Source organism: Zerene cesonia, chromosome 12 (genome assembly GCF_012273895.1).
Source record: "Zerene cesonia ecotype Mississippi chromosome 12, Zerene_cesonia_1.1, whole genome shotgun sequence".
Taxonomy (NCBI): domain Eukaryota; kingdom Metazoa; phylum Arthropoda; class Insecta; order Lepidoptera; family Pieridae; genus Zerene; species Zerene cesonia.
The window spans coordinates 3,425,323-3,438,386 of record NC_052113.1 but is presented as its reverse complement, the minus strand read 5'-3'; the positions used below and the strand labels follow the sequence as shown (position 1 = coordinate 3,438,386).

General features: G+C 30.2%; 1 protein-coding gene across 1 annotated transcript; it reads right to left on the bottom strand.

Annotated features, from left to right (window-relative positions):
* Positions 1-4,258: 4,258 nt before the first annotated feature.
* On the bottom strand, positions 4,259-11,945 carry LOC119830778 (putative inorganic phosphate cotransporter). The gene is made up of 11 exons (XM_038353915.1): positions 11,852-11,945; positions 11,398-11,597; positions 11,039-11,119; positions 10,374-10,617; positions 9,055-9,269; positions 7,977-8,138; positions 7,396-7,528; positions 6,741-6,854; positions 6,361-6,491; positions 5,650-5,748; positions 4,259-5,464 (listed from the first exon to the last, which is right to left on the bottom strand). Exons 1-11 carry the CDS (start codon positions 11,943-11,945, stop codon positions 5,390-5,392), a joined length of 1,548 nt encoding a protein of 515 aa, XP_038209843.1. The 3' UTR covers positions 4,259-5,389.
* Positions 11,946-13,064: the final 1,119 nt, after the last annotated feature.

Sequence of the window (13,064 nt, the reverse complement as noted above, 5' to 3'; positions counted from 1 at the left end):
AACTAAATTTTAAATAAAATAAATATTTTTAAAAAACAGCTGTTACAAACACGTATTTTTATTTCGACACCTACCCTCTATATTTTGTATCTTCAACAAAAGGGTTTTAAAATTCTTCGAAACACCGCATCGGCCAGTAAATAATTGGTGACGAATAAATAAATAGCCAATGAGGCGAATGGTAATGCGAGAAGCGGTCCGAAACGAATTGTGAGTCGTGGAAATAATTGAACGCGGTGTCGGTACTCATTAGTAACTTAAACCACAATGACTACGACGTAAGAACCGATACAAAGCTTAGCAGAAGACAATAAATATTTTTAGGTACGCACGGGTGACAGGCCACATACGTTTACGTGGACGCGATGTGAAAGATACATTATTTATAGACTAGTGGAGGCATTAAATTCTTAGATTTAGGAGCATTTATATATGCAATTTATATATGTAGCAGTCGAAACTGTTAAAAGTACATTTGACCTTTGAATTTTGATTGGTTATTAGTACTTTTGACTGGTTAAAAGTTTTAACTGCAACATATATATTTTTATGAAATAAATAAGAATAACAATAATGCATATTTATATGCGATTATTGATCTCAATAATATTTAAATATCTTTTTGATAAAACATAACCTGGTGCTTTAGTTTTATCAATCTAAATCCATTGTATTTAACCTACCGCCCTTAAATTCAAAATTTCATTTGTACCTAGCTATCAAAGAGTAGATCTAGCTATCTACCTAAACAATTCTGAAATGAGTTTTTGCGAATCCTTTAATACATAACTTTGTTTATATTATTTTATTTCTAGTTTATGAGTTTTTAAGTACATAATATTATTATTCAATCTTTCAATATCAGTATGTAAGTCGAACAAACTAAATTTAAACAAACTTTCTGATATGCTATGATTATTTAAGTTACTTACCTAGTAAGCCGAGACCTTTGCTAGACAAAACAAGCATTAAATTTCCTAACCAAACTAAAACCGTTCATTTTTATGATGCAACCGTCCAAAACAATAGATGCAAACGTTTGTAAGTTCATAACGGGCGAACATGAAAAAACATTGTTAAACATAGTCATAAATGTGCCCATCGTTAAGCTTTGTTGGTAGCCTTTGGCGGCTCGTAAAGTCCGAGACCTTCGTTAATATTTGGTATTTAAATAAAGAGAAATTGACGGGTTGAAATCAGCAAAACGAAATAAAGGACAATACCCGCCAAAATATTTAGCAAACACGCGTTGCGACGGCGAAATTACTTTGTTAACGGTTACTGCAAGGGTTCATTGCATTTCTTTTGTTAAATACTTTTTACACACAAACTTTACGACGTCAGAGAAAGGTTTGCGATTCTTAAACTATCTCTTTTAAAAGTCTGTTGTGTCCGTCAATTGACTAAGAAAAGTATAAACGTTATGAGCAATAACGCCAAAATGTTAATGTGGCTGTAATTACCTATCCTCATTTTTAACAAAATTTCTCTTTAAATATCTACTTTCTCGCTTTTTCTTGGAGAACAGTTAAAACAAATGTATCACTTTTATTAGTTCCCTATTACTGTATTAATTCCATAAATTGTGCCCTATTTTATATACACAAGATATATATAGTTACGTAAAAATCTGTGGTTAAGCAAGAAAAGACTTACCTTATTATTATAAAACAAAATTAAAAAAAGCGCAAGACCTGCCTCTACGTATTTTGGCTATTGAGGGTAATCGGCAATGTAATTGCCATTCTGCCACTACATTAATATTAAAAAACTCTCCTTAAGAGCTGTTAATGTATTTTGACACCTTTAGCAATTTAAATATTGCAAATTATCGTAACATCGATGCACAAGAATGTCGCACCTGCACTCGTTAAATGACTATGAAATCACAAACTGCGTGATTATACACCATCCAGGCTCGTAAGGTGATAAATGTTACAACCGTACAAAATACTCGAGGCGAAAACAAACATTAGTTTTTTGCGATAATCACCGTTGGCGTCAGGCGTCGCTGATAGTGTAAAGATTGCCACAGAATTCGTCTGAACCCCTATTTCACTGTACCCCAACCTATAATTTTATCGGACCGAAGCGAGAAAATTCGTTCGCAAAAAAACTAACGTAGCATCTTGCGTATCATCATGCATCGACACATTTTCGTAACAAAATGCATGCGGCGGGAATAAATAAATAACCGTGTAATTTTTTGAAATTTATTTTCGAATGCTCTACAAAAATACATTTACTTACATATGTAGACATTGGATAAAATTTATATAACAGTATCGTTTTAGTATAATATACAATTTCATGTTATAAGCACGAGTATCTATCTATAAATTTGTTTCACTTTACACGGTAAAACAAATTTATATTATAAATAATACACGAAAGTACGTGCATACCTACTACGTATTTAGAGATTCATTTTTTAACATTAAAAATTTCAATTGTTCAAGAGTATACTAATTTCATAATTTAAAAATTTTATTTTTACCCCTTATAAAGGCCGGTGTAAAATTAGGTGTATTACATAAAATACAGACCATAATGCACTGATAATTTATCAGATAATTTATTTCATTAATATTTATTACTTACATAAAGACAAAACGGTTAATATCCTTACAGATATACATCTTTTATTTGGTTAAACGTAATTAAATTGATTAAGTTTAATACATTACTTAATCACAGCATAAAACTTTAAAAGTTTTAAAACATTCAGTATCCTGCACGAATACTTTCTCGTGTTAAAATCATGCAATGTATATAATATTATAAATCTTAAGTCAACCTACATAATTTTAATTTTTTTTTCATATACAGGATATAACACATTGGGCAGCAAAAATGATCGCGAAATTTACAAATATGGATTTTTTTTCAAAACGGTTTATAAAATATCAGAAAAAATAGATTATATTGTCAATTAATATTACTTTACAAAACTTATGACAAAATTCGCATACAAAAACGTGTAACTACGATCGCAGATGATAAAAATTATTATAAATATTTGATTAGTAGCTCATCACAAACGAATACTGTGCCATTTTAACTATTTAAAAATTATTTACTGGAATGATTAAATAACAAATTAGCTAACGGTCCTTCGTACCGCATTTTTTCTATTACCTTCTAAAAAAACAATAAGCTCATAAAAGGAAGCAACACAATTTAAACTAAAGGAATAGATTTACAATTTATAGGAAATGAAATAACGCTAATCGACAGAGTTGCTTTCTGCATAATTAATGATATTTATAGTTATTACAAGATACCTATTTCTTTAGAAAAATAGTAAAATTTCGTCTGAAAAATTTCGATATGTTAAGTAGTATCCGTATAATTTATTGATTATGATTAAACACTCAAAACGGATTTAAATCAAACAATGAAGACACATGGTCAATTTTGTCGTAAATATTTAAATGAAAAATTCGTGTCACACAAAATACAGCGTACAGATTAATGTCATGAAAATGCATTAAAATCACAATTACAATTAACGCTTTGGGATTAAAAAGCCCTTAGCTATAAGTTAAAACAGCCATTAATAAATAAAATAAATATTTGTACCGGATAGCCTAAGGTGCGAACAAACGGAGGAAACTTACGTTTGCGATAGATCGAACAATTTAAATAAAAGTAGATAATTAATGATTCCATTAAGAACAAATCTTAAATATTGAATGGTTAAACCATTATTCATCAATCGCAAATATTGCATGCAACATGCACTAAGTGACCACATCAACAAATATTAAGCGCTATAAAAAATGTTGCCTTTAAAGTTCTACAATAAAAAAAACAAGTTGGATTTTTCAATAATTAATTGCGAATATAATTTTATTACAGCCAAACGAATTTCCGTTATAACATTGTTGCCATAAATTTAAACTGTCTTCAAGAACTGATTCTAGACATTACTAGAATTAATTAAAAAATCTTACGTATACGTATTTTTTTTTTAATTATAAAGCATCTTATATTCACATTCGCATACACTTGCATCACAGTCGTTTAACTGAAAACACAATTGATATCAAAAAGTTTTCCAAACTACCTCCTACTCTATATCTACGAATGAATAATTGATGAAAAAAAAATACTTCAAAAGTCTTTGGCAGTGGCATCATCTGTGCCACTATTATTGTATTAGAGCACCACGTTTTTAAGCTGTTAAATGATTAAGGGCTATTTCACATCCTGCCAATAATGTCCCTGATCGTCCATTTAACATTTTTTTTATTAACCCTTTCATACGATATTTCCACATTAAAAAATTGTGAGACTGGAAGGTCAAAAATTTCATAAAAAGCATGCTTTTATCAATTTCTTCGCTATGTCCCATGCAATGGAGTACTGCTATGATTCATGCACTGGTAATATGAGTGCAATTGAATTATGAAAAATAAACGGCTATTAAATTAATTATTATTAGTATTTCAAGTTTTATATTGTTGAATTAAAAATTAGTAGATATCATTAATAATTTATTATAGGAACATACAGGCATGAGAAATTTATGGTATGAATTTTTTAAATATGAGAGCGAAAACGTCTATAAAATTATGAAAATGCATTAGTAATGAAGATTCCGAATAAATAACTGTTATGATATTTCTAATAATTTTAACATTGACTCATACAAACTTTAGCACCTTCTCTATAAAAATATACATGCCAAAAATACTTTATATTCGACACTCGTATCATATCTCGTATCACGCATAGAATTTATATATATTATTATATCTAATTAGGAATTATATGATTTGTGTGAGAGATATAAGTCTATCGACTATTTATCATCTACATAAATTAACAAGTCTCAATATATAGCTAACAAGTACATCTGATTGGATAATAAAATGTCATTTTTCATATCAGCGCTTCCTGATTGGTTTAATTCAAGTAGCTCACTTCTCTTGTTTCACTATGATTACTATAACATTCATCTAAAAACGTGCCTGCACTGCAATCGTACACTTCTAAAATCCGTCGTCAATAGCCAGTTGCCGTACAATCAATATTTTAAAGATTTATTGTATCTAAGTTGATATAATATAAGTATAATTTTAAAATTAAGGGCAAGTTTAAATATGTTAATTGCAAACTACAATTAAATAGAATATAGGATATTAATAAAAATATCGCATGACAATATTATAACCATAAAGTATCACATGGCCAAAAATAATCGATCACTAGCATATATGAAATAAAAAAAATATACCAAAATGGCAAAATGACAGTTAAGAAAGACAAAACAGAATTCGAGATTCAAATTTCGAAAACAAAACGTCTTGTCATCGTACAACATCTGGCAACGGAGGACTACTCAAACCGCGGTATCATATTGTGCAGACGCGCATATTATCCCCTAAGATTCGGGGAATAATATACTCTCTACTGGAGCTGATGCTGTCATATCGTCGCTGTCTGGCCGAGACCAATCCTGGAAATAAATTCTTATAAAATATACGAGTATTTTTTTGGGATAAAGATTCATCTATATAATTTTATCGTTCAGTTTTTGCAATAGTTAAAATCACATCATTATTCAGTTCTATTTTAGGATTTTTACCAAATCTTGCTATTTACTTTCTATTTTTAATTCGATTTTGAAATACATATATTTACCTGTTCCTCTGTACTTGCGAAGAATAAATAAAATAAATTTGCACCGAGATCAATGGCCGCTGCTAAGTAGAACACCTCGCGCCACTGGCCCAGTGTTTGCTGTTAAAGATAATGATTGATATACATATATAAAAAGAATATTAAACTCTTGTTTCTTAACTAAGGGTGATGGGGGTGGGTGGAGGACAATTCATTCACATATTTGGAACAATCAAAAAAGATTTATACTGTGATTTATTCTATCATTGATATATGTGCAATATTATAGTCTAGTTTAGGGAATGAGTACTGAGAAATGAGAATATATAAAATAACATGTTCCTGTTTTGTTTTGATGTTGCGTTAGATATACAAACATCGAAACACTTGATTGATTCATAATATATTTCATTTTAATGACAGGAGTGGGTTAGTTCTAATATAAAAAGACCTTATAAACTTATAGATGTCATGTAATAAAGATAATTTTTTGCTGACTGCTTATAAATTTCCTTCTATTTTAAGGGTTGCCTGGTAGAGATATCTATTGATAAGGCCTTTTGTTTACTTTTTTAATGTACTATTTTCTTGTCACAGTCTTATTAGCAATAAAGCATTTTATTTTACTTTACATAATCAAACAAATATCCTTTTTTTCTTATGTTATTGTTTTATGTGTGCAATAAAGGATATTTCATTCATTCCATTTCATTCATTTATTCATTCAAATACCTGGTCTGAACTAATGATCTGTCCAATAACGTAGGGCGCCATGAAACCGCATATGTTACTAGCGGCGTTCGTTATCCCGTACATTGTGCCCGCAAACTGCGGCGACAGGTCGATGTGGTTCATTTGATTACCTGAATATTAAATAGTACATTATTATACATTGAATTTGTGTCGGTTGTTTAATCAATTTGCATCACTCAATTGATATGACCATGACGGCACGTTTGTTTGTCTGTAAGAAATTGCTATATAGCGATAAGACCGCTATTTGTTTAGATAATAATTTTATTGTAGTTTTATTTTGGAATTAATAAATAAAAACATACAAACATACAAATGAAGCTACAAAAGTGTGTTAAAATACAAGTACAATTACTTACCAGCGTATACAGCGCCTCCAAACGCTGAAGTTATACTGAGCAATAACATGACAGCGATGCGGTCACAGCCCGCCCACGCGATGCCCAGCAAACCGAATGCTGGGATGAACGCCGCTGAGAAAAAACATATATATATATATGGATAAGTAGATGATAATTACACGGGAGTTAGACTTTGGTATTGGGAATTTAAGAAATTTAAAAAAGATAAACTAGATTAAGAAAAACAATAAAGAATGGAAAAATAAGCACAGAGAAAGCTTTTCCAAGGGGCCTTTTATCGTGTTGCTAACGGTATAGCCAAAAAATAAGTTTAATGTTTTTTTTTAATGCTCTAACTTTAAAAAATCACAATTTTTGTCTGAACCCGGGAAACTTCTCTCCCCCTGGTGACGGCCATAGATAATTATGATAGTTTTATATTAATTTTGCGGTGAAACCGTAGCGTACAGATAGTATTATATAATACTAGACGCCCCGGCTGGCGTCACTTACCGTTATTGACATAACATCTATCCCATCCTTTAATTTGGATCGAACTGTACATAAAGTGCAGATTTGATTAAAATCGGTTGAGTAATTTAGGAGCCCATCGCAGACGAACAAGGTGACATGTAATGTATATATATATTAAGATTTATGCCATTAGTCTTACCTACTGTATTCCATAGTTTCATACTGTTCAGTCGTGATATCCACCCTTTGGCCAGCAGCCAGTCAGCGAAGACACTTATAATTATGCCCGCTATCCACGCTGTCAGATATGGCAGAGCGGACAATCTTGCATTCTGAAAACATGAAATACATAAATATTTTTTTTCTTGTCTCTTTATTTTTATGACATGAGCTCATCGATAAATTACGTCACAGGTCGTTAAAGGAAGGGGGGGGGGGTGACAAGAAGTAACGTGGGACATGGAGATATAAGCTTTGTGAAGTCCGGTAAAATTTAAAATATGTGTTCTTGTAAAATGTATTATAACAATCAGATTAAAAAGGCAATCAGAAGTAACCAATTAAAATGATACTTGGAGACACTATTGTTTATAATGGTCTCTATTAATATTTTAATTATATAGATTATGGTGCTTAAAAAAGTTTAACATAAAGGAAAAAATTACACAGAAACATTTAAATAGGTAAATTAAGATGTTTTCAGAATTTTCATATTCTATAACTTGCTTGAAAATGGTATATATATAATAAACACAATATAATAAAAAAATGCATACTCACAGATACAATATCAAAGTGCAGTATATTGTTCATATATGTGGGTAATTCAGTTAGTTGAGTGTAGAAAAGCCACGATTGGCCGCACTGCGCTATCAATATAGCCCATAGAGGTAAACAGGTGAGGAATTTAGACCATGGTATCGACATTGACGGCTTGTCATCCTGTTCAGTATCAAATATATATTTTGATATCTCATTTTTATTTATAAATTACACTTTGAAAAAAAAGACCTATAACTAGACCAGCACAAGAAGCATTCTTATCACTGAAGGGTGATCCCTTCCAGGCAGCCCACTGTGTAAAGTAATAGTATAAAGTAGGAGAACCCATCAGAACTTCGCGAGAAAATATTAGATTGGAGATAGTTAGGAAGGTAGAGAGCAATATTGTCTACTTATTCAGCAGCAAAACACATCATTGCCATGGTAATTTCCTTTTACGATGTGGGCGAGGTGCACAGGTAATAACTACTGCAAGTTATATGTGTTTGAAATCAATATTTCAATACAGCAAAAGTAATTATCTCATATTAAAACTACTTAAAAACGTGTGGGGTGCTCAATAGACAAATATTGACATGGTTTCAAAAATGATTAAATATGTACCAAGTAGCTAGGGAAGGTGCCCTAATGGTCAAAGGAAGTTTCCATGGGAGTAATAATTAGCCTATATCACTCTCAAGCCTCTAAGTCTAAACTATCTCTAGACACAAAAATTATACCATATCATAATAAACAAAGACACATTCATAATATAAGTAAGTATAATATAAGTAAGCATTTATAATATAAGTAAGTATTATATTGATACAAATGTGTTCTAAATAAGTTTAATAATTATGCCAAAGCATTGTGTTGTACATAGTTATTTCGCTTACATCTGCTAAATGAATCATCACTTATCAATTACCAACTTAAAATATCTTTTAAATATAATCTGGGTTGTGATATATTTTCAAAAGTCCAGAATTACAATGAAAGTAATGAATTAAAGGGAAAGCTATTATTAGTAATATATGATGGAAGAATATCAACATTTCCTACAAAAAAATAAGCTAGAAACATAACAATAAATTACCTGTGGTCCAATTGTTTGTGTAATGTATTCCACCTCCTTGGGACATATTCTTGGATGCTTTTGTGGCGTATCATATATTAGAAACATCCAAGCGATAAACCATAGCACTCCAAGACCTCCAAATAAATAGAAGCAAAGGGGCCAGCCACCCCCGAATTCTAATGTGCATAACCACCCTGATATTGGTAAGGATATTACTGTGCCAATATTGGAACCTGGAACATGTATAAAGAAATTTAAAAATATGTAATAAGCACAATATTTTAATTATAATGTGTTGCAACAATTTTGCTAATGAGAAATTTTGAAAGAATAGAAAATTTATTCTATTAGGTTTATAGAAATTTTTTCTATTCTTTCAAAATTTCTCATTTATAAAGCATTTCAATGCTATAAAACTAAAAATTAAATTTTGCTAATGTCCTGTAGTGAATGGGTTTTTTCACATACAAAAAGATTCAATTAGAGGAAGTTAGGAACCTTGGAACTTTCGAATGGGTGAACCGATTTCGATGATTTTTCTTTTATTTGAAAGCTGGTGCCTCCCATGTTGTTCTATTTAAATTTGGCCTAGTTCTGATATGAGCAATTGATAAAAATAGATATAAACATAAACGTCACATAAAATTATTTTACCAATTAGTTCAGACAATAGTGAGAATTGTGTTAAAATTAACGTAAAATATTTATAAAAAGTGAATTAACTGATAATATTGCATGCAATACTGTTAACCTTGAAAGCAACTGTCCCAGTATCATACTATGTTAATGACTATGAGATAATACTATTGTACTTACAGTATTTTTTATGTTTAACTAGTAAACACAATTATTAGATTTCTTCATTTGTTAGGTTTAATATTTTAAATTAATGTGTAATTATTTACTTTCAAGAAAGTTTTAACCAATTTCAAAGGGAGGAGGTTCTAAATTTGACTGTATTTTTTGTTTTTGTTGTTACCTCATAACTTTATAAGGGGTGAGCTGATGATTCTTTTTTTATTTCAAAGCTGGTACCTCTGTACCTCTCATGTGGTCCCATTTAAATTCTGTCCAGTTCTGATAATTTTTTAGTTTTTTTTTGAGAAAAATTATTATTATGTAAAAAGTTTTATAGAGTTATATATTGTTACTATTATAATAATATTTTAAAGAGTTGTTTTATTTAATTTGTTGGAAATTATTATATATTTTGTCTTTATGTGAAATTATAGACTAGATTCTTATTAGTTTCTTAACATTTAACAAATTTCACAATATTTTTCAAAACTACCACAGAATACAATAATTCACAAGTAAACATTAATATTAAACCTAACCTGCATATACAATAGCTGCAAATTTAGATCTCTCCAACGGTGGAATCCATCTCGCAAGCATAGCCATCATGGCTGGATATGTCACCCCCTCACCAAGCCCTTCCAATACTCGCACCACAATGAAAAATTTGAAATCTACAAAGGCTGCTATGGGGCTCAAAATTGTGAAGATGGCAGTTAATAATACTCCCACACCATACACTAGTTTCCCGCCAAATATTTCAGCTATTCGTCCTCCTGGTATCTATACAACAAAAGTTCAATGTTACTTTTGTAGCATTCAAGTTGTGAAGTAATTTTTAATTTAAATGTGTCATTCCTAAGATTAATGCTTTCATATTAAGAAAAACTCTTCAAGTTTATGACATTACTCTGGATCAGTTGAAAAACAACTTTAAATTATGCATAGGTTATATAAATTTAAGCAACAAAGTATTTGTAAAATGAAAATTGTCATATACAATACACACCAAAGGCCTAACGATTTATGAATAAAATTATATATATTATGTAGACATAAACAAATTAACTAGATATAAAAAACTATAAAAAAACAAGATAATATATATTCTCAAATATTCCCTCTGTAAATATTGCCTTAGAATGGCTTTAGGAATTACATTGTTAGGTCTTGAAAATATTTTTATGCTGTAAATTATTTTTACCTGTGTTAATACATATCCATAAAAGAATGATCCTAGGATTATGCTCTGTTGTTCTGCACTCCAGTTAAAATCACCAGGTCTCTAAAATTCAAGAAATCTAAAATTAAAATTGTATAATATAATAATATAATTGTTTATTTGAAATAATTCAGTCTCCTTGAGCTATTTTGAGGGGCTTAAACATCTTGTAATATATAAGTAGATTATATGTTTGTTTTCTAAGTTTATGCAACAAACATTTAGTTGACAAATTTAAGATATAATTTTTATAACAAGGGCCGAACTATATATTATATAATAAACTGGTAATTGAAGAAAAAATAAATTACACTCATGATTTATTAAACAAGTATACATACAGTGGGTACTGAGTTATTACTGGATGGTGATGCTGGACATACATCTAAAGTCTCATTTGATGGTACTGGAGCTGTTGAGTTTACCATTGCAACTATAGCAACAGAGAGATTGACTCTCATTGCATACACATTGGCAAAGCCAAGGAATCCCATTATTCCCAATACAGTACGACTTTTGATCCATCCTGTTGTTTCTTCAACTAAAACATTGCTTTTATTATAATCAATATAAAGAATATTGTAAATATTTGGATTAAGTATTTTACACATTTATTTTCCTAAGTAGGAAATTGTTATAGTATTAGAATAATTGAAACTCATTCAATGTTACAAAAACAATGAATCAGATGTTTTACGTAGGTCATAAGTAGGACAATAGAAATTATTAATAAAAACATTTCTTCCGGTAATATTAAGTTCATACACTGTAAATTATTAGAATAGCATATCCTACCTCTTTCTGTTTGAACCAGAGATCTCCGACTACTCGTTACATCGTTTTCGATGTCCTCGTTTATTATAGGACTTTCATCTATTGGTAATGACATGGTTTATTTAATTTTTTACAACCATTCCTCATCAATCGCTGTAATATGTAATTAATAACATAGAGTTGTTTAATGTGTAAAGCTTTATGATCGTAATAACAATTATTAAATAAGATAAGTAAATTATAATAAAAACTAGAAATGACTCATAAATTTTTCTACAGAGGAATCAATCGTAAACAAAGGATTCAATTGCATGAATCACAATCACAAATCCACACAAATCACAATTCTCATAACAGTTCAACTGTCAGTTGTCATTTCGACACTTCGAGTTTGACATTTCATATAGTCATGGGCCAGCTACAGTTACTAGCTTAAGATAACTCGAGTTACGCTTAACTTGAATTTATTCGACTTGAATTTGTTCTAACGCGAGTCTGAATTTTCCCGCCTTGGCGCATTCCTATTGAAACTCGAGTTCAAATCGAGTTACGTGAATTTTAAACTATCCCGAGTTGGCACATCACTAATTTGAAATTTCATTTCATCGGAGCTGTCACTGTCATAGACAAAAATCGTTCTCATTTACTGAAACTGCAGGGCTATTGGCTAATTTTGACACATTAAGTGATCAACAAAGTTTTGATGATCACTGAAATTTGATGTCCACTAAAAATTCAAAGATTTGGTATTGCGTATCTTAGTAAGTGGACATCATGTCACGGTGTATTACGGTGCTTATCAACTATGACACCGAACATCACTATTTTTTATCGACATTATGTAGCAAAATTAAAAATATACATTTGGTCGTACATTCCATAAGTACGTGAGTAATTTTAAATCTTACGTGTTATAATAACCGGAACACTTGGGATTGGACATGTTTACAACTTATGGCGCTAAATTCGTAACACTTGAATTTGGTCGTCGCAGTACGTCGTTTTGTGTACACAAGTTTACTGTTTCTAAGTTTCAAATACACATGTGTATGTGAAAGTGAGTTTAAATATAAATTTGAACACTATCCTGAAGTGCTTTTTATAGTTTTATTAAACGTTTAACAAAAATCTATTTTAAGTACATCTAATAAAATGTAACTTATTTATATCAATCACAAATATTATTTTCATATCTTTAACTAATCTTTTTGTATATGACTATTCATGCACGCTT